General features: G+C 41.0%; 1 protein-coding gene and 1 long non-coding RNA gene across 9 annotated transcripts in view; both read left to right on the forward strand.

Annotated features, from left to right (window-relative positions):
• LOC140359182 (uncharacterized) overlaps nt 1–12,425 on the forward strand; it is a 53,667-nt gene extending 41,242 nt beyond the window's left edge. For both annotated transcript variants that reach the window (XR_011926838.1, XR_011926837.1), the window contains 2 exons: nt 4,074–4,172; nt 12,012–12,425. This is a non-coding gene — a long non-coding RNA (uncharacterized lncRNA). The remainder of the gene's footprint in view (nt 1–4,073; nt 4,173–12,011) is intronic.
• A 9,278-nt stretch (nt 12,426–21,703) lies between these two features.
• Nucleotides 21,704–23,439, forward strand: part of LOC140359682 (phospholipid-transporting ATPase IH-like) — a 35,078-nt gene continuing 33,342 nt past the window's right edge. For 4 of the 7 annotated variants that reach the window (XR_011926878.1, XR_011926879.1, XM_072444757.1 and 1 more), the window contains exon 1: nt 21,705–22,149. Coding sequence is in view for 4 of the 7 variants with exons in the window: in XM_072444757.1 (XP_072300858.1) it covers nt 22,111–22,149 (39 nt within the window). In the remaining 3 variants the exon portion in view is untranslated. Of the gene's footprint in view, nt 22,150–23,439 lie in introns of all 7 variants that reach the window. The other 3 variants (XR_011926880.1, XM_072444759.1, XM_072444758.1) reach the window with 2 other exon arrangements.

Raw genomic sequence — 23,439 nt, forward strand, 5'->3', positions numbered from 1 at the left:
CACAGAGCGAATGTGCCGAGCGAGATTAGCGCGGAATAGAGCAAGCAACGGGGCCAATGGATTCCTCGGAAGGGCCTTATCGTGCAATTACACGTTGACATGTTGAACAATCTTGCTGCCTCTTAATCCTGCCTATCTGCCCACAATGCACCACTGCACAGTGCACGCTGCAACCAACTCACCACAAATTGATTCATTTTCAAACTTTGTCCATACAGCTTCACCAACGCTTCCCCGAATTCTAGTTTTATTTCCCAGAGTTTTCTCTTGTTGGAAGTGACAAGAGGTGAAAGACTAATACAGACAATATTGGCCAAATCTCTCCCCCAGATACACAGCGTCTACCACATGCGGAAATATCTCCAGTCGCAATGTTTAGTTCGGAGTTGAGCGTGTTCCATGTCCCCCTCCTCTCCCGCGCGCCTGGCGCTGGACGGGGCCTGTGCGGGACTGATTGTGGAGCGCCACTGTAGGAATTTGGCAGCGGCCCGGGTTTGGAGAGGCGCCCCACGCTGCGCCCCATTCAGCGGCCAGCGCGCTGTGAGGTTGGGAAGTTTCACTCAGCCGAACACAACTCAATGGCCCAACTCAATGTCCCCCACAAAGGCGATTACAAGCCCCAGCGCATTCCTGTGTAGAGGGACCTGGGAGCGGTGCAGGTGCGAGGCAAGAGCTGTCAGGAAAGCGAGAAAACACTGTGACGGGACAGCAAGCGGGACCACCCAAAATGAACCCCGCCACAGGAAGCCGAGGTGAAAAGAAAAGAATGGGCAAGGGGCACACGGAGGTCCAGGGGTGTTGGGACCGCGACCACACTGTCCATCAGCCTGAAAGGGCCGAGAGCAATGTGAAGGATTCCCATAGCCTTCATATGCAATGTTTCCAGTCCTCCTCGTTCAACAGTCACTATAATAATATTGTTCATACATGGCCTGTACTAATTTTAGGCCTATTTCAACTTAAACCCTGTGGCTCAACAGTTACACGTCAACATCACTTACAAGCAATTATTTAGTTTACACAAGTAAAACTGAGTAAAAAAGAATCTAAAGGGTCTAAAAGTATATATCTTGTTTTGACGTTTCAGCTCTATCCATGAAACATTAGTATTTATCAGTGAATGCACTTATCTCATTCCATGCCACAAAATGCTCTTTTAAAGGTGATGTTGGCTCTGTTTATGCAGCAATCAATTTATGAACTGACAGGCAGGATAAAAAATATATATTTATATTTGAAGTGTAACTGACTTTCAAGATCTGTTTCAGGGAATAATGCCCGTCCTATTCCCAAACTCCGGTCTGTAACAATTTACATATTTATCTTAATATATTTCTTTATTTAGTTCAACTTTGATGCAATTCTCGAAATAGTTAAAGATTTCTGAATCCACAAAATGTAATAATGTATTTATCTTTTTTCTTTCTTTACTTTTCAGCAAACAAAAATAAAACATTCATGAAACATCTCCAAAACAGTTCTGTTATTTTTTATACATTTATTGTTAAGTTTAAATAAGACAGCTAATGCTTTTTTATACCCCTTGGCTACTAAAGTTAAAAGTATGCAAATAACATTGACATTATTATTTTGTTTCACAATAAGGACTTTGCACACAATGTCCTACTTTAAACATAGTCTCTGACGTCAATAGGACCATTATTTGTCTCACACCATTTCACAGATTTTCAGGTGAAACATCATGTTATTATCAGCAGCTGTTTATCTTTGTTAGTTAGCCCTATAGAAAACCTCATTTGGTTGCTTTGGAAACAAACTATTCTCTCAGAATGTGAAGATTTGCTTTTGCTATCATGTAACAGCACCATTAAAGGAGAATGGCTGGCTCCTTCTTGGTTTTACATCAGTCGGTATTATTGGTTATTGTGGTTTATTGTACAGTAACTTATAATTATGATCCTACATTGACTCTAAAACATTCTAAATTGGATGTGAAAACTAGATTAAAACAACAATACACAAGAGTGCTATTGGATTTCAGCGACACTTTCGTTAATCTATTACTGCAAGTCATTATAATCATAGACACTAATGTCACTAACATGTTTGAACATTTTCTGACCAAGTAAAACAAGCACCTGCATCTCCTGAATTGAACCTGCAAACCACCCGTTTCAGTGGTGTATCCTAATACACACTACAACTGGAAGAACACAGTTACAAGACCGCAGATGTCCTCTGGTGAGAAAGTCCTGCCCATCTACTTTACACAGCGTAGTGTTTGTACAGACACATGCAAACAAAAGTCAATACCTTGGTTTGAATTTTTTAGAAAATAGCTTACATTCCAGTGGTAAAAAATATTTGACAAGTTAGTTCTCAGTATTCATTTCACTATCTTCTTTCCATGAGTAATGACAGTCGGTCCTAGCTACTTTTGCTCCTGGTATTTTAGACGCTATATAGACACGTTCGATCTAAATTTAGAGACATAAACACACGTGTCATCTGAATCTGCAGTCAATTCACCCTTAAATTATCTTATAAAAGAGCAGTTCACTTATAATGGCTATGCTTATTTTTTATGAATGTGAGAAAGAGCTCTTCTAACAGTCCTTGTTTATTGTCTATTATATGTTATAGAGTACATTTATATCCAAAATAATCAATGCAGCCACACATCTCAAACACACCCAAGTACTTAACTGAGCAGCACCATGCCAGCTAAAACCCGCAGGATTTATGGACCAACTCGTGCCAGTACTGTACTTTCTGATTCACCAGCGTCCTCCATCACTGCACCACATCCGCTCTAAGCCACTGGACGCGGGGAAGAAGCTCGGCGTGTTCTTCGTGGCAGGTGATAATTCACGTGTTGCCCTGAGATCTGGTTAATGAGAGGTCAAAGAGTTCAGATAAGAAGCAATACTTTTACGGGGCTTTGCGCAGACCTGCAGTGCCCTGATAGCTGTTTGAACTGCGCCACCTCTGACCTCCCGGGGTCAAACGATCAACAACCCACAGTCGTACAGCCGATGTCAGATTGGAACACGTGAAGGATGTGTAAGCCACGGCGGTGTGTTCAAGGGCTCAAGATGAATCAGTCTTAATGATTATATGCTTCTCAATTTGTTTCCAGGGCCATTAGACATTAGACAGCTATCAGACAGTGGGGTACATTTGATTCATTTCTAATTGAATGATAACCTTGTGGCTGTTAAGTATTCAGGCGCTTGGACCACCCACCAGCCTGTGGGCATTGTTAGGATTCAACACATTGTATTGACTTTAATTATACCGATGATGTTTTTCATTCGTATGGCACATTTACATTAAAAACAAATTATACAACAGTAGAAACATCCATGAAAAATAAAATAGCTATGTAATGAAAATATGGATTTGAGGTCTAATAAACTATAATCAAATAAATTATGATCAAACTCTTCTATTAATCCTCCTGACATTGGGGAATAATGTAATTTTCTCACAGCCTTCACAGCAATTGTTTTTATTTTGACCGTTTTTTTGACTGTCGACTGACTGTTTGACTGTATCACTTCAGGACCTTGGTCAGCTCCGACACAATCCAATTTGTTGTAATTGATTGATTATTCTTCATTTATTCAGGATATGTTTGACCAGTGGCTGCAGCATGTCCCAGCAAGTAAGGGCCTTAAGTTGTGTGTATTCAGAGGAATCAGCCCCCGTCACTCCATCTAACTTACATTGTGATTTAAGACATGGATTTTATTGCGTGAAAAAAATCCTTGGAAAAAGAATAAGCTATGGCAGTGTCTTTGTAACAATCATCCTATTTTTTATTATTCTCAATTATTTTACTAAATGTATAGTTTCAAAATATGATCATGATTAAAAAGTAGCTCTTTGTAGATTGTGACTCACAATTCAGGGACACATTTTACGGACTGATCTTTTCAAATTAATATATCTAATATTATTGACTATAACCCATTGAATGGTTTTCGTTAGCACTGAAGGTTAAGACAGTTAAAGTGGATTTAAAGTTTGACTGCTGTAGATTTAAAATGATATTGTTTCTTGACATTCTATTTGAAATCCATATCTTTGTTCATTGTCTCTCATCACAGGTCTCGGACATGGATCATCGTGGGACCTGTGCTTTACAGATAGCATCTTGTCTCTTCTTCTGGCAGGCCATCATTAGGACCAGGACTGCTGTTTCGGCTGTGGGTAAAAAAAGACCTTTTGGAAAATGTCAGCCCCAAATTTACTGCTTTCACTCTGGCCTTTGTGCTGTGTGCTTCTGTAAACCCCTAAATTACCCGGACCTTTCTCTGCGGTGTTTGTCTGCAGGTGGAGTGTCCTATTTCAGACGACATTTTCTTATAGCTCCGTTGTAACAAAAACAGCCAATCGTTTTACTCATCTGAGTAATAAAAAACAAACACACAAAACATCAGTGTGCAGAGGCAACCCCCCTCTTTCCAGATTCACTTGAGCCAGCTTGACTGTCTTAATACTCTTAGTCCCTTGGTTGGCATGTTTTCCTAGAATCCGTTTTCAGATTAGCAAAATCTGTTGAAATGCCTGTAATGAATATTTGGATGGCACTGCATGAATTAATTCATATTTGACCAAGCCAAAGCCCGGTTATGGAATCCCTTTCTTCTTTTTGTGCGCACAAGTAAATACATTTATATCATTTTATTTAATTTTGGAGAATTAAGTGCACAGACACCTGATCTCTTTTGAAGTATTGGCTTATGACTTTTCATCAAAAGCCGATCACCTCCTGGTAAAGCAATTTATTAGTATTGAACAATCCAGTTTTTTAAAAACTGAAAATAGTACTGAGCTTTGCGAAACAAAAGGCATAAACATCCCTATAGTTACATGTAAAAAATTATGTTTGTAAAATCTATAGCAAATTTGTTTTATGTTTTTGTTATGTCTTTGTATTTTTTAATCTGTTTATCTGTTATGCAATTTGTGCATGCATTTATTGTATCAGCTAACTTTAGGGCGCAATAAACTTGCCTTGTACATTTATTCGTTTACTACTTTCAAGTATATTTATAAAGTGATAGAAGTTACTCCGACTATTTCTATATATTTTACCACTATGTTTTCAAGGCCGTTATGTGCCCTCAATTATTTTAGCATTGCCCCTTAAGTAATTGATTTTGGCGAGTTGAATGAGTGGGGAGCAATGTGTGAAAACCGCAGAACCAACAAATGGGAAAATAAACGGATGCATAATTGCTACGAGTGTTGTAACCTTGCCTTTATTGATTTTGTTTTTGCAGCTAGACATTTGGCTAACATCAAAGTTGGATTCCATTATAACCTACTGTCATTTTTCTTTGCTTTTGTGATGAGTTTTTATTTTATTCACCCCATCGCTGACAGGTGCGCACAAAGGCTGGCTAAGTGTTAAGGTACAGAGTGAACATGTTCAGCCGCAGATAATGAGCATCTCAGGTGACTATATGCTGTGATTACCAGGTTGCTGCTGTAATAGGAAGTATATGGCGTGCTCCCCCCTCGCCGCCACTGCATTCAAACAAACAGGCAAGCTCTGGAGAGATCCTTGGTTATCACACCCTTCCAGATTGTTCTCAACTACTTATGGAAATACACACACAGGCGCGTCTCAAGATGTGGCCACTCTTGCCAACACGAGCCGCGGCGTTAAGAACAGTTGTTGTCGTTTGTCGTCATGTGTTGGTTGTTTTTAGCATCTCTAAATTCCTAGCGTTGCTAAGGTGCTTTGGGAGGGGATTAACAGAGGCTGGCGCCGATGAGCAAGCCTTGCAGATTTCCAAACCGGCACTGAAGAGAGAAAAAAAGACAAAGAAACAGGGGAAAAGAAGGAGGAATAACAGCAGAGGGTTAGGCGACGGGGAGATGGGGAGAGTTTGTAAACACGGATGGAAAGGTGCTGAGAAAAAGAGAGGTGTCAACGCAGGAATCAATCTGTGTGTTTAGGCCCGTCTCTCACTGCTTCACACGTGATTCCGTCCGATGAGACTGTGGACAGAGGAGAATGTGCAAGACTTTCCAACAGTTCTGTACTATTGATTTAATCATTCAAAATTCCCACACAATAGTCAGATTGAAATTTGCCAGTCATTTGCCATATTGTGTACAGAACAATTTGGTGAAGCAGCTATTGTTACGAAATCATATCAGGCCTACATAAAATATATTTTGTTATATGTTTTGTCCCTCTTTTTTGCTCACATGACAAATAGAAATCAGTTTATTACATTATTGTTGCATGTGAAGTTATGGCCGTGCTCAGATTATTTGTTTATTATACCGTCTTCTGAAGTAAAAGCTGCATATTGGAATTTGAAGGGGAAAAAAGCTATTCTGACACACCATGTTTTCACACCGTTTCACTTTTGCCGTTTCTTTTTTCTCTTTTTTTATATCAGCCCTTCTTTTGACACTTTCACATTGAGGAGGAACTAGGGATCAGTGCCATTTTGAGTTCCTGCTCTGGAGCCGGGACTTTAGTCAGACCAGGAACCTATTGGAAACACTGCCTTTGTTTTTCAGACTTAGATAAACGTTATAAATCAACAAGGGAAATTATTTGGAGACAGTAGCTAAAACATACATTCTGAAATAAATAGTAAATAGAATAAAAAAAACAAATGGGGACTCGGGAAGAAAAGGTTCCAGTGTGAAAACCTATAAACGTCTTGGTGCTGTTATGTGTGGAAACAGAGAAATCCGTCCAACTCCATCATATGTATTGCTCTGTTATCCTGTTTTTATGCTTCTTACATTTTATTTTGGGATCAATTATTTTCACTTCATCGTCATAATTTCTTTACACTTTTGCCTCTCTTCTTCTCCCCAATCTCTTCTCCATTGTTATAACGCTCCATGTTCCTCCCTTGTGCTCTCTCCCCCTCACTCCCTCTCTCTCTCCCTTTCTCTCTCACTCTTTCCATCTCTCTCCTGCTCTCTCTTTCTCTCCCTCTCTTTTTCCCTCTCTCTCCCTCCTGACCTCTCTCTCTGCCTCTCTCTCCCCCTCTCACTCTCCTCTCTCCCTTTCTCTCTCTCCCTCACTCTTTCCCTCACTCTCTCCTTCTCTCTTACTCTCTCTCTCAACACTCTCCCTCTTTCTCCCCTCTCCCTCTCTCTCTCCTTACTCTCTCTCTTTCCCTCACTCTCTCCTTCTCTCTTACTCTCTCTCTCAACACTCTCCCTCTTTCTCCCCTCTCCCTCTCTCTCTCCTCGCTCTCTCTCTTTCCCTCACTCTCTCCTTCTCTCTTACTCTCTCTCTCAACACTCTCCCTCTTTCTCCCCTCTCCCTCTCTCTCTCCTCGCTCTCTCTCTTTCCCTCACTCTCTCCTTCTCTCTCCCTCTCTCTCACCACGCTTTCTCCCCTCTCCCTTTCTCTCTCCACCTCACTCTCTCCTCTCTTACTCCCTCTCTCCCTCTCCTCCCCTCTTCCTCCCCCTCTCTCCTGTCACAACTTCAAACAGCAGCAGCGCTCAGGTCAGACATGCCCCGAGCGCCTCTGCCTGTGTGCGTCTCAGGTGTAGCTCTCCCACAGTGGCCTTGATGACACTCTCTCCCTTTCTCCTACTTTCAGCTTTTTAATTAGCTGCACCGAGGCCTGCCACATTTAGCCATTATCAAGCCCTTCATAGCGCATAAGCTACCAAGGCTGTTTGTGTAGAAAACACATGTACTGAGTAGTCAGTAGAGGAGGAAGGACAGGGGGGGTTTGGTTCCTAACTAATCCCTGGATATACAGCTCCTGGGCTAAGACTTCCCGTAAAAGTTTAATACTTGGGTAATATAACACAATAGCTGGGCAAAACAGTTGCAAAAATACTTTGTAGAGGTTAATGTAAGGTAATATTTTATGTCCCATAGGGGAACTTGCCATCTGCAGTTTTCTATTCCTTAATGCCTCAGGACAATCTGAGAAGCTGACAATCTGGAAGCTGCAGTGCAGTGTTTTCTTGGGGCATATCTTAAAGTAGGTTCAGAGCCACCTCCTGAAGGGTTAATGAAGGATTAGACCATGGGTTTGGTTGATGACATTTGTTATCATCCATGATTATCCAAGTGTAACTTTCTGACCAGAAAGTGCTGGGTACACTCCAGAGTGTCAAAATTATTTTCACATTGTTCACCAAATGAATAGTACTTTAACCCTGGAGATGTCACTTCATGCATAACTAATGTTTTATCGGGATTAATAAAGTTTGTATAAGGTTAATGTATACTTCATTTATTCTTCGTGAGGGAAATTAATTCTGTCTCTGCATCCTCACATCTTGAGAGAGGCCTGCTCAGGACCTATTGTAGCTGAAGGACATGCCTTGTCCACTGGTAACTCACGCTTCATAGTGTCACATTCCTGCCAAGATACTAAAGGTTTGTGTCACGGTGCACAAACCTTTCTTTTGAATTATACTGTTGTGGTTGGTACTAGCCAATGAGCGAGTTACAGAAGAGCCATTTCCTATTTTTTGACAATATAGTCATACTGAGCTGGACTTAAAACAATAACATCATGAAGTAACACTGTCTAATTTGCATTAACCTTTAGAGTGCTGTAAATCAGATGGCATGTTGTGAGAGTGAAATCTGTTTCACTGAAAGAAGGCGCACCACAGGGACACAGCCCACATGCTTCTCTTTGTGCCCAGTCCTCGGGCTCCACGTCTCAGGTGAAGTGTAACTGGATGCGGCCTGTTTGTGGAATACAAGGCACTTGACCAAGGGCCAGCAGTGCTCCTCCCTCCCCTCTCCTTACCCTGCCCGGCTCCCGTTACCGCTCTGCCCCGCCCCTCTCCTCCTCAGATGCTGCAGTTATAGTCCAGGTCTATACAAACTAAAAAAGTGGGAGCATGTTTGTGGTGGGCACAGGCAGGTGTTTCTCATAGATTTTGACTTCAGATACAGAGAAGGTGGACATCTTTCAGCTAGTGGTGTTTGCTCTAAAAGTACGCCTCAGACATCAGACTACACCAGCGCTTCACTGCTGCTGGGGTCAACCAAACTGAACCCTGGGGTCAGATAGTTAACTACACACCCACTTTCTCCGCCTCTGTCAGAGCTGGGGGGTTGAAAAAATAACATTGACATGAAAAGATCAACTGTGATTGTAGCCACGTAGACTTCCCTGTCTCTTCGGTAAAGAAGGGAGTGTGTTCGGCCGGTTGAGAAGGATTATATTATGACATTATAAACGTATAAATGCCACTAAGGTTCACACGTCATAAGCATGTGCACCTTAAGCTTAAATAGAGGCAAGTTTATCAAAAACATTTTGCTTTTGAGCCCTCACTGAGTGCAGTTTTTACCTTACTTGAGTTGAATTTGTGTTGATACTTTGAATCCACTACATTTGACAGAAAATTATAATACTTTCTACAACTGTCTACTGTCTCATTAAAGCCTCATGATGCTCACTCCAGAGACTTGTTTTGTGTACATGTGCTGTTACAGACTCACAACAAAGAAGGCTTGACCCTGTACAGTTTGTTATGACTCACTTGGCTTTCGTTTTAGGGGTCAGTATCTGCAGTTATAACATGCTTGTTTTTGCTTTTGTTTTGGATGGAGTAAATATACAACATATAGGCCTTTTTCCAAATCTAACCAAATCTGTCTCTTGTCTTTCTAATCTAATCTTTCACAACAGTTTTACAGGCCGGACTGAACAGCATAAGACCAAATACAAATTGCATCTTGTCTTTAGAAGTAACCTACTGTATTTTATTATTTTGAAGCCAAAAACGTTAACATTCACAACATTTATTTAAAATCAATCGTAAAATATAAATACTTCAAATACTAAATTCTACAGCACATTCTTTAGTACTTCAGTTACTTTTACATGTATTAGAGTAATATTTGTAATATTGCTCAAGTAATGAAAAGCAGCACTTCGACCATCATTCATACAAATCCTTTATGACACACACACCACTGTCCGTTTGCAAATATATTGCATTTTATCTTTGAGGTTTCTGTGTTGTGCAATTCTACTGTGATTCTCATCCTCATCAGTTTGAATCAGATTTGTCATAAAATTGCCGTTATCAGAGTTAGTTGGTTTGTGACATTTCTGCATCTGAATATATTTAACATATTTAGTTTCAACCTCGGTCCCTCCAACACTTCAATCCAATATTTGGAGTAATGTATAAAATGGTAGAAACAATAGACTAACTATAGTAGTAGTTTACTTGAAATGCTAATAGTTCACTTTAGTTGGACTGTCATTGTTTGTGATTTTTCTCCCTCGCAGTGACCTAACTGTGCACTGTTGCCCACTGTACTTGGACACACAATTCAAATCACCAGAACATTACATTAGTCTGCAGGTTCATTAATCACAAGCGCGAGGGCTCCTCAGTCGACATGGGAAATTAATCAAAAAGCGGACATTAATGACATGCACGGAACAGCACACAATGCCATCTGATTTAAACCTGTTACTCAGACTGTGCTAATGATGCCACCCAGGGCCAAGTAAAGCAACCTCTCGGTGTTTCCTGAAAAAATAACTATCAAGCAATTTTCTTACATGTAGTCAAGGAGTGGAGCGACGTGTGTGTGTGCGCAGGGTCAGTGGGTGTTGCAGCAATTAGCAGGTGCGCCTTTTTCCTCTCAGCGGGATCTCTGCCGTTTTTAATACGGACTGTTGAAATGTCTGTTGAAAATATTAGTCATACTTTTTCATTTATTTATTTTTAATTCTCTTTTACTACAAATTACCTTTAAAGGAAAAGAAGCTTTATTGATTACAAATATATATTGTTATGCATTCTTGTTGGAATATAATTACATCTCTGTGTTATATTAGGTCTGGTAATTCAAGTAAAATCTTTAGTACATGTAATGGAGTAACAGTACAGTAAGTGAGAACAACATTGACATTTTAGACATGTGTTTCAGATAATGATTTTTTAAATTCAGTTTTTATTACTTATACAATATACAAATATATAAAATAGTTCTGCCCTTGTTTTCTATAATAACAGAATGAAGGTGGTATGAGGGTAAGCACTAACCACATTTTAGCGAGCCTGTTCCCATATCCAGATAAGAGAAGGTTTTGTTGGTTTCCTAAAAACTGACATGACTTTCGTAATTAACACGGAAACACCAACTGTCTGCTGATTTCAAATATTTGTCTCTGTATTAGGAGTCAGTAATTAAAACAGGGAACGTGAAGACGATTAAGTGGAAGTCGGATCAAAAACAATCAAGCTCAAGTTTTTTTGATCTGTAGAGCATGGCATAAATTGTTGCTCATTGGTGGTTCTAGTGGTACTTGTTTCCAACTGGGTGACGTTTGTAATTTCTGAAGATTTTCATTAACATCCAACACTCTCATCTTATTATATGTGTTGGTTAGTTTGCGCAGTGGACTCTGGACAGTCCAGTGGCTTTGATAAAATCATAATATCACAGAGGAAACCCAAGACTTTGGCCTAATTAGTAGAAGGATAGCGAGATGAAGAGGAGGACTGAAAATCAAAACAAGTTTATTAGCAGAGCTTCTGACCTCTTGTTATTAATTCATGGGATTATTTAAGAGGACTTTGGAGCTTAGTGGCTTTGCCAAGTCCACAACAACGTAGTGAAGCTGGTGGTAGTATGATTAGTGTCTTGAGTTATTATTTTTCAACAGAGTCTGTGTTGTATTATATTAGTGACTGAAAAAATCCCTTTTTTGAGCTTTGTACCATTTTACAAACATACAAAAAAAACTCGTCTTGAATGGTGTTTCATTACCCTATCCCTATTTCCTCAAAAATACCCAGTCAAAAGACCCTTTTTTATTAAATGTTTATTTTAAATATTACAGCAGAACTCCATCTTGATATACATATAATTAGTATTGTATTTCAAATGTTGCTGTCCTTGAGGTGATCAAGATCTTAAAACACCATAAAAAGCATAACGCATGCTCCTTAGCAATGTCATAAAAACATATTTATTCCTTTTACTTCAGTTGTTAATTACGCTTTCTTTGGTGCTTGTTGTGTATAACATCTTTTGTTTGATTGTTTTTCCAGAGCCCCACGGTGAGCACTTGCACATACACTTGACACCTCCCTGTGCAGAGCTACCTGTCCAGGTATTCCAGTGATCCTGGCCAAGCCCTGTCAGGTGGAAGAAACCTATCCCAGGGCGGAGACGGGAGGGGTGCAGTAAGTCTAGCCGATGGTGGTGCAGGGCAGGAGGGAGCCACAGCAGAGACAGGGGGCAGGTAGAGGGGATCGTATTCAGGCTCCTGGGGACATGAGTCTTGGCGTGGCACCACACTGCCCACCCAACATCAACACTCTCAGGTTGCCTGCTCAGATGGGCCCGATAATCAGCCTTTCTCCACAGGGACCATCTGGAGGCAGGCGGGAGTCTGACATGCTGCTTCCACCACCACAAACTGGCCAGGCCACTGACAGAGAAAATGAAATCAACCTTTTTCTTATCAGGTGACTCACTCAGTACACCTACGCATGTTTGTGGACACAAACACGCAGCGGTCCACGTGATGCGCTCACAACAGCAGCTCTTCTCATCTCTGAGTCCAATTTGATTGACGCCCCTATCCTCGCTGAGATCAGAGGACAGGCACTGCGATTATCATCTTGCCCTGGTAACCGAGACACCCTTAATCCCATAATAATCCTTCACAGTCAGTCAGCGCAGGAGTGTCTTGACCTCCTGCGAGCAAAACACACAGCTCCCTAAAGCAGCCAATTATGGACAGTGAATCGCCTTAATGTTTCAGCAGTGTTAAAAGCACAGCACCTTCTTATGTTCAGGTATCTTTAGTCCCTGTGTTATATAGTGTTTAAAATACTAGTTAGGTTTATTTAGGTTTATTTATTTAGATCTATTTATTTAGATGTATTTGTTTGATTTAGTCCAGCCCAGACCTGGACTAAAATAAAGGAAATAGTTGTTTATTAAAACTTAAATTAAAACAATTTGGGGTACTTTCTGATGTTGGGAATTTGTTGGATGTTGGAAAATATGTTTCCACCATTTCCATCGCAAAAACACATTATTTTGTTTCTGGACAGACTCTACAAACCTAACGGCATATGAGTAAAGGTTTTTTAAAGGTTTTGTTGCCCTTCAGACAGGAAGGGAAGACATGTCAAGGCAGGAATCGAACGCACGACACTGTGGCCGGCTGCACTTGAAGCTTAGCGTATACTGTGACCTAACCACTCAGCCACTGAGAAGCACAGAAAGACACTTTTTCAAAAAATCATTATTGATTATTAAACAAAATGCAATAGACGTTTTAAGGAACCCATTTAAAGAGTTTAGATAATAATTGTATTGATAAGGGTGCAAATCCTCCAGGGACTAAAAAATAATCTATGCTACAATGGAAAAGACACAGAAACCTGGCCCTCACTCACACAACATCTGTTGTATTAGGAGGAAAAGAGGTTAAATTAAAACCCTTTATGATTCGCCTGTGAAGTGAGACAGTGGGACTCCTGAGATTTGTGGACAATGTAAACAAAAAGGTGTCAACTTGAGACTCAGTCGTACTGTCCCAAACACAGGCATCATGCCAAGGGTAACACAAAGTGGCCTATTTACTCTATGTGTGTGTGTGTGTGTGTGCGCGCGTGTGTGTGTGTGTGTGTGTGTGTGCGCATGTGTGTGTGTGTGTGTGTGCGCGCGTGTGTGTGTGTGCGCGTGTGTGTGTGTGTGCGCGTGTGTGTGTGTGTGTGTGTGTGTGCGCGTGCACGCGCGCAAGGACATATAGTTTAAAAGGTTCCTTGATTCTGATCTAACTTGATTTTTGTTACATCTTAGATTTTAATGGGATTCTCCATTTAACACATGATACATTCTGATATATTTTTATCTGAAATAAATATCACAATTAACCCAGTTTTCAGCCCAAGCACTCAATGCCTTCTAAATCCACAAACACATGTATTGCATTGAGCTAATTGGAAATGACGACCAATAAATATCCTCCTGGACATTCAAACCCACTGCGTTATTTTTGTCTGGGTTGTGAGGGCGTGTCACTGCTGCCCTGATCAGACCAGCACTGTAATGACAGTGATGCTAGCACAAAATCAATAAAGTTGCATTTTGTGATGTGTGATGGAATTGACACTGAGGTATCTTGTGTGTAAAAAATTATAATAATACCAATGAATACCATTACTCATACCAATTGGTTTATAAAATACATACTTATGATGGTATGACATATTTTTTCTTGATGTGAATCTGCTGTGGTAAATGCAAGTGGCCACCAACACAAATATGCCATTGTAGAATCACCCAAATATGATTTATTGGAATACTGTTAAGTTATTAATCTTCCGTGGTGATTTTTTTTAATATCGGCTTTAGGTCATGCAGGATAAAGTGTTGTATAGCATTGAGCATTATTGCATAAAACATGTACTTTTCCTCAAAAATGTTTTAACGTATAATTTCTATGTATAAAATATAGAAGCCCAGTTGCTCGCTACTCTATTTGGTGGTACAACGTTGTACTACAGCTTGCAAACCAAATACAACCATCTACCAGTTATTTATGCAAAAGACACAAATGTGATTGTTGTTCTCTTAATGGAGTGTTTACCCTCTCAACTGTATCTATGTTTTCTGTGAGCATCTATATTGTACAAAGGCATTTGTGATGTTTAGTGTGAAATAACTACCTTTTTTTTTTGTGTTATTTTTTGAAGAATGGAGTGAAGGCTGGTTCACTCCCAGGAGCCCCTAACAACTGAGATGTGCTCTGCGGGGGGTCCAGGAGTCAATGGATGTCAGTGTTTAACAAGCTGTTCCAACGCTCCTCTATAGACCGGAGAGACTGCAAAGTGCACACGGGACAAAGAAAGACCTCACTATTCTGTGCGTGTGAATATGGTAATAACACATAACTATGGTTTGTGACTTGAAGGGACAGAGGCCTATGCTTGCACAGCAGGGGCTCTGAATGTGTCATTACTCCACCCCCTAAAAGAAATGTATTAAATGCTTCAAATTTCTCTCTTTTGGTTGACAAAGTGTTCCACCACACTTAAGCTCTCGAAGTTCTGGTATCAAAATATCTCTTGATTACCCGGCCAATTGGATTAGCCTATAACGCTGCTATTATTACGCTTTTTAATATAACTTAATCACTCACACAAGTGCTAATGCGCAAGATTAATGATTCAAGTATTAGATTTTTTTTTATCCCTCATAAAAACGAACAGTCCACAGAAAACTCTTTTGTGAATTCAGATATAGATTTGTCTATTGCAGAACACTTAATGTGAGGGGCACAGTTTTAAATTAGAGTGAAAATATAAGCAGTAGTGGCAGTTACCTATGCTACTCCTTTTCAATGTGTGAATTATATACTAGTTTATTATTTATTACTAACAGCAAAGTGAAATCATAGTAACATAATTTTGTTATGTATAATTTTGTAAACTTTGTATTTCAAATTTGTCCTTTTTCTTCCTGCATAAAATAACATGAACAAAATTGTGATACTAAAATAATTGCTTATGGTTGCTTATGATTTTGCATTTTTGTACATAAGCTTACTCACATATTCTTGTAAATAGTATTAGAAGTATAATTTGTACTTTATAGATTTTACTGTCCATTGCCACCATTATTTATAACATATTTTGTTACATTACTATGCACTTTTTTCTGTTGAGGGAACAGATGTTGCTGCACCTCACAGACTTCACCTGCCCTTGCCCCAGTTAGCATATGTTCCTAAAGTACTGCACAACATCTGCTCTGTGCGACTTTTTGTGCACTCTATAGTCTCTGATAAACACAAATACACCGTTAAAAAATAGTGCCCACGAACTCCACAGGCGATTCACATTTTCTGACTGGTCTCCGCAGCGCAACTTAAGTACACATCCATCTCTTGAGCATTAGCGTGATAGATGTATTTTTCACGCTGCCATTAGGGCTCAGGCTGAATGCTGTGCAAGGCTTGTGTATGCTAATGTGCCCTCTCACACCTGCAGTTTCCAATTACCCCCGAGGAATGGAGCCAAGCCTGGTTTGCAGCCACCACCAATAATATGAGTAATGGCCAAATTGCACAAGTCCTTCCCTTTGTACCCAGGTATGAAAAGGGGGAGGAAGAAATCGTCTGAGCAAGAATCTGCATAGGGCATATATGGCACAGGAGTGAAGGGAAAGGCTTCAAGGTCATATTTCATTTGTGTATATTGTTTCATTTTAGATTTGTACATTACTTACTCTGTTTTGACGAGTTTACTCATGAATTGTGATTCTTTTCTTTACAAACTGTTAAGCAAATGCTAAGACTAATCAACAGTTTCAGTTTTCAATTTCAAAGCAACTTAAAATAATATATAACTCTTATTTGGTGTTGACTGGTTTTAAATCACATTCGTTAATCCAACTTGATCAAACTCAGTAATTTAATATATGTTCAATTACTTGTTGTTACTTACATTTTAATGTTACCCTTTATTCATAATATTCTAAAGTGATGATTTTATTCTTTAAAAAAATATGTTAAGCTTAATTTCTTCTGTTATCTTTGTATGTTTTTGCAGTTAAGCTTTCCAGCCAACTGTAAACGGAGCAAACTGTACAATTCTGATGCAGACAGTGTCTTTTCAATGTGACAAAAGCACAGTTTTTAGGCCTTCTCAGTCTGTGTGGATTTCAAGACGTATAGACACATTTTTATTTCACTTATTCGTTTTATCTAACTTCCTTCATTTAATATCCAGATTGTATAACCAAACCCCAAAGTACTTTTTCTTTTTTGCACAGTTCACATCCAAGAAAAGGGACATTTTTATTTAATAACATTTTTTGAACTGTGGGATTGTAGTACTGATGTTATTTATTTATGTATTTGTATGTGTATGCTGGTCTGATGTCAATTTTATTGTCCCTATATTTATTCTGCTGTCTTTCATTTTACCTGCAATAAACCAGCTCTTCTCAAACATAAGCTTGTGTAGGTGCCATAGTTTTTCGACTGGATTACACAGCTGTATAAGTTTGACACGTGTTCAGGTCACTGTCTCAGGCTTCACTGTGTCACTACTCCAAACACCGTTCTCCCCATAATACTTTCCGCTTTTCTTTGCCTTCTTATCCACAATCCCCTCACTTTTCCGCCCCGTCTACACATATGAATATGTTTATTGGGTGAGGAGGGGGGCACAAAATCCGTGGAGAGGACTTGGCAGTTGCTCTGCTGCCTCTCGCTTCATTGCTTCGGCCCCTTCCCAAATCCTATTTCACGGTGCCAAGCATTCGTTCCCTGGGATCTCCACAGCTCCACATCTCCAGACGCAGGTTTAAGCCCTTCTCTTGGCAGGCGCACTGGGCACGCTGAAAAGAGACATGTGACGCACACTCGCACCAGAAACGAGAAAAAACTATTATATTTACGCACATAGGTAACGCGTCCTGGGGTTTGTTCACCGCTTTACTCAAAGTGCGCACCTTGACGCCGCGTGTCGCCATTGACGTGGGCTGAGGAACAACACACACACACCTGTAACTCAAACACGCACGCGCCATCAGTGGGTTACTCCTTACTTACTTTATACACTCCAAAACTAATTCACTCAAGTAACAACAAATCAGCTTAATATAGCTATTGAAGCGTCTCATTTGATTAGCAGTAGACTAAACACTATAGGCCTAATTGGTGCCTTCTGTTACATTTGTTTTGCCGTGATAGAGGCTAAACTCATACTGCAGTGGCCCTCCAATTAAAACTAATCAAGTAATTAGCTGCCAAATTACCTGAATATACACCAACAGCGTCCCGATTCCTGAGCTAAATAATTGCATCCAGGAAGCCGATGTTGTGTTTCTCAATACTCAACACTAGATGGCGCCATAGTCCTTCTACAATGGCCTGCCATCGCGTCAGTTTGAGAAACATCTCTACAAAGAATTGTAGGTTTCTTCTTGACTACATCTTCTAAACATGTGATTAAAATTGATCCTAAGTCAATTGAAATTCCTCTTCTTTTTCTAGGTGTGGAAGTAGTGTAGTTGTAAGTGGCTTTATTATTAATGCATTGCTCTTTTTCCTCCCAATCGTAAATATGTGAGTATCACGTTTTCACAAATCTTTTTAAAAAAAATCCTCTTTCTGTTTTATGTTTGTTTCGTTTTTTGTGGATAAAATTGAAAATAGGTTTTGAGAAAAAATAAGGCATCCTAAGAAAAGAAAGATTAAGGCAGATTAAGGAGTCCAAAATAAAAGACCCATTTAGTAAAATTTATTTCAAATTTGTCCCCTTCCAAATCATTTTAAGATTATGACGCTCACAGAAATGTACAGACATGTTCGGAGAACATATGATATAACATGTTATACAACCAGCCTCTTGCACTTAACATAATGCAGTAACCAACAAAGCAGGCAAGGCACACTCAAAGTGATGAATCACAATATCAGTGTGTTTCACTCCAGCCTTTTGGAATAGAGACTTGCATGCAAATACAAGCCAACATACATCCATGCATGCATGTGAGTACAAGCGCCTGGATTTCCTGGAGCATATGTATTGCTTCTGATGATTATCTTTCCAAGTATGTGCTTGTATGTAAATGAAAGTCTATGATAAGAGTAATAATAATATTAATAGCAGTAGTAGGTTATAGCCACAGTGCAATGGGCAATATACGGTAAACATAAAACAGCAGTTTAAGAAATTGCAGTCACAGACATTTTGGGTATTCTTTACACTCAACACTGAAGACTATATTTTAAAGTGCATGATGTCAGCTTCTTGTCTCACACACCAACTCTGTCCATGCCGTTGTCAGTTGATACATTGAGAATGCTCATGTGCAGCACAATAGGATACAGTGTTTGTGCTGACAATAGTACAGTCAGCTACTCCCTCTGCAACAGGAGCTGGGATGAGTACACATAACATGAGCAGATGCAGTTAAACAAGCTTCCATTCTGTGGAACAAGCTGCAAAGCAAATAGGAATTCAAATTTTAAGAGGGAGCCAACAACTGCACAGTTTGTCCTTTAAAAACAACCAAATGATTGTTGTACATTAGAGACAACAGTTATATTCATGTTCTTTTATTACACAGAGAGCAGTAAAATGTGTCCATTTTCAAATTTAGTCTAAATGTAATGCATTTTGAATGTCAATTATAATGTTGGTCGACGGTTCGGTTTGTGTCATCTTTTTTTTTTGGTTCTGGCCTTTTTTTTTGAGGCCAGAAGTGTGTTCCAGAGGTATCCATTTATTGTGACCATTGCAGGGGTTTTGTGGCCCAAATACTTTCGTTCTGAAGTCCAGTGGGATGTAAAAAAAAACTGACTGCATCGCTCTGTTAATCTGAGTCCAGTATATCTGAGACAGGACAGTCCCAAAACACATGGTAATGGTTGGCCTCCAGGCAACCACTATTTTTCCAGCAGTCAGCACGTCCATTTATGTTTAATATTTGGGGGGAAAATCTAACATTTCCCACAATCCAAGAAAAGCATAGCAATAGGATGGAAAAAGCAGAGTGAGAAAACAAACGTGTGTGCCCCATATGTGCTGGCCCTCACCCACATCGAGACAGAAGGAGGCAGTCAACAATGACCCAGTTCTTCCACAGCAATAACCATCAGATATGATCATGAGCAGCATGTGCAGGACTGGCCAGCTACAACTACTGTCCGTAAGCAACATTTCATTTCCATCTGTTAAAATGATGCTGTGGTGATGGTGTTTTCCCTCACGTCTGCTGCATCACTAGTGCTAAAACAGAAAAGTGCTGCTGAAATGTAAACAGCCCCTCGATGCATTAGCAAGTCAGGTTCGAAAGTGCTTCATCCCTATTCATAATTAATAGCGTTTGTGCTAATTGAATGCCATATGTCCGCAAATAAAATGTCTATGGGCAAAAGATAAACACTTTGCTCCATGTCAAATAGTTTCCAAGACAAGTTAAGAGAATATGTTTCTCCAAATTACCTTTTGCATTTCACTAAACCACAATATGCCTTTAGATCTGCAGTTTTGTGCACAACAGTGATGTAATCCATCTGACAGCTGATTTTTTTTTTCTTTCTTTCTGCATTAACAGCTGTGTATGAGCATATGAGAGCAGTCAGTCACATCACATGACGGGCGGGAGCTGTGTGTGTGCAGTGCTGGGAGTGTCTGACATTTAGAACATGTCAAATGCCGCTGTCTAAATGTACTCAAAGGTTAAATAAATGGTACACTATTGGAAATGTTAGTACAGCTGCAAAGGACTGTTAAACACGTGTTAGTGTGGAAGAGTGAATGATGCATTCTGGGTAAGGAATAACCTCTCCTGTCACTGCTTTGTGGGCTTACATATATGGTATTTATAAAACCAACAAATATTAGAGGGGATTTAATGTTTTCATCAATCACAATTAATATAAGTTTGAAATATGTAGCCTAATCACTCACTATCCTGTGTTTTGGGTCTGCCCCATAGTTCATAATTATTGGACGGAGATTAATGATACTTCAATCTTCAATATCGTCTTCAATATCGACTTTCTATTCAACTTTAAAACTATGTATCGAGGATGTAAAACACCAACAATGGGAATGATTGATGATGGATACCTGTGGATTGCACTTTAGGCAGCAGCAGCAGCAGCAGCAGCAGCAGCAGCAGCAGCAGCAGCAGCAGCAGCACCACATACAAAAAGCAACAAGAAAATGGATGGGAAGGACTGAACTGGACTGAAATAGCTTATACTGTGAATTTGAAAATGGACATGTGACAGATCGAACAGATACAAAGGGGCACATATGTCTTACTGACTTTTTTTTCTCTCTCTACTCTTGCACCCTTAACCCTTAACCTTTAACCCAAACAAATCCAAAACATCTATGATAACATCAGTGAGGTGATGAGGCAAATGGAAAATGGGTGGTTACTACACTAGTTATGTCCCTGTATGTGTCACCATGTCTTTTACTGTCCCATCCAGTGTTAACATAGTGAACCCACCTGCAAAGCTGGTGTTGATTCCCTGGTACAGAGGTCTGTGGGTGCTGTTTCCCTGGTACAGAGGTTTGTGGGTGCTGTTTCCCTGGTACAGAGGTTTGTGGGTGCTGTTTCCCTGGTACAGAGGTTTGTGGGTGCTGTTTCCCTGCTACAGAGGTTTGTGGGTGCTGTTTCCCTGCTACAGAGGTTTGTGGGTGCTGTTTCCCTGGTACAGAGGTTTGTGGGTGCTGTTTCCCTGCTACAGAGGTTTGTGGGTGCTGTTTCCCTGCTACAGAGGTTTGTGGGTGCTGTTTCCCTGCTACAGAGGTGTGTGGGTGCTGCTACAGAGGTTTGTGGGTACTGTTTCCCTGCTACAGAGGTTTGTGGGTGCTGTTTCCAGAGGTTTGTGGGTGCTGTTTCCCTGCTACAGAGGTTTGTGGGTGCTGTTTCCAGAGGTTTGTGGGTGCTGTTTCCCTGCTACATAGGTTTGTGGGTGCTGTTTCCTTGCTACAGAGGTCTGTGGGTGCTGTTTCCCTGCTATAGTTTCCCTGCTACAGAGGTCTGTGGGTGCTGTTTCCCTGCTACAGAGGTCTGTGGGTGCTGTTTCCCTGCTACAGAGGTCTGTGGGTGCTGTTTCCCTGCTACAGAGGTTTGTGGCGGCGCCGGTGGAGCAGAAACCGGCCCAGAGCGTTGAGAGTGTGCGCATGCGCGCTGTGCCTCTCGACGTCTGCCGTTGCGCGCAGTGTGTGGACGCCGCTCACCGCTTCAACACAGACACCATGAGGGGCCGTTTTAAGGCACATTAAAACCCACAGGCCACACGCTTGAGGCGGGGGCGGGACGCGATCGACGGTACGAGACGATCACGCGGTTCGACCCGAGGGGAGCGAGCCTCTGAAATGTAGCCGGCGGCCCCGGAGTGCGCCTGGTGCCGCTGGCCGCGCGTCGCTTCACGGCTCCTCTCGCTGGGATGCCATGCAAATCAGGAGAGGCGACTGAGTGAGTGAGAGAGAGAGAGACACCGCCACTACTCGTCGCTTTTCACGGACACGGCTGCGGCGGCGGTGTGGCCATGGATACACGCGTGAAAGTCCACGTTAGGTAGCGTCCACGGACACCCGCTGAGAGAGCGTGAACGTCGCTGGCGCACGGTTTGTCGCCGCCGTCGAGAGGATGGATTTCAGCCGTCTACGGGACATCATCACCAGATACGTAAGGGCCCCGTTTGTCAACACAACTGTAGCTCTGAGCAGTTCCCACCTCGTGTCTTATTTGCCTTTTATGCGTGTGTTTTCACGCGCTGCAGACAGTGTTCTCTCTGTTACTGTAATTGCATCAAACCCGCGTTGGACAGGCTTTGCACTGTTATTGTGGAGTTGAATGGGGAATTTGCCAGTGGCTACAAATGCACTGATGGGGGTGAATGTGCAGCAGAGAGATGCACTTGCTGTCCCACGAATGGTTGTTTTCTGTAAGCTCCACGCAAATGCACTGTTCCAGACTATAGTTGCAATGATTCATTGACATCTAAACAATTTGTTGTTGAACTAGTGACTCGTTTTATGTCATGTAGCCTGCAAAGCTCACCATATGCTAGTAATACAACCGTAATAACAATTAGTGAGTTCTAAAAGTGAGTTTGAAGTACCATTGCGTGACCTTTTACAGAAGTAAAAGCATGTGGCTGGCCTAAATGGGCTGGTGCCACAAGCTGACTTTGATGATCTGCCAGGATAGGAAGCAGCTGATTGGTGGGCGGTGAATTAGGCTGAAAAAGCATCTTGTTGGAGCCATCACTGACATCCCTCATCAAACTCTGGAGTAGCATCACATCTGCTACAGTCTGGGACCCCCAGGATGACCTGGCTCATGTGGCACTAGATAACCAAATGCTATTACTGTATCTTTCACAATTGTTGCAAGTGTGTGTGTGCTTTTGCAGCAGTCCGTGTGCACAAGGACTTTGACCAATTCTCCGGCAGAGCTAATATCAGGGGAAATCAGATCTACGACTGAGGCAGGACAAGAGTGGAGGAGGGTCATTCAACACACCCCTCATTTCTCACCTCCCTGTCCGAGTTTCTCCTTTCGTGTCCAGCTTTGCAGCATGATTAATAGGCAAGGGATTAATCATTAATTCAATTATCTGGATATTGATTGGGGATTGGATGGATGGGTGATGTACACTTGGGCCCTGGACATTTGAGTAGACCCCATTAACCTCGCCATATTCTCAGCAGCTGCTCATGTAACGGGTGACAGAGAAGGACGAATAAAACATCATACAATGCACACGGCACAAGTGGTTGTCCTGGACAGAAGTACATTTACTTTGAGGGTCAGACATGGCTGTGGTTAGAACATCCTCAGCCAAGGAGAGCAACACAACTCTACTGGTAAAAGTGGAGTTATTGATGCACTAGGACTTGCTGTTACTAAACTAAATCAGGACATAAGATCATACTACACACGACATAGAAATAGAAACAGACAAACAAAATC

Source organism: Eucyclogobius newberryi, unplaced genomic scaffold (assembly GCF_026437365.1).
Source record: "Eucyclogobius newberryi isolate DKJ021-1_F unplaced genomic scaffold, fEucNew1.0.hap1 SCAF_14, whole genome shotgun sequence".
NCBI classification, from domain to species: Eukaryota; Metazoa; Chordata; class Actinopteri; order Gobiiformes; family Gobiidae; genus Eucyclogobius; species Eucyclogobius newberryi.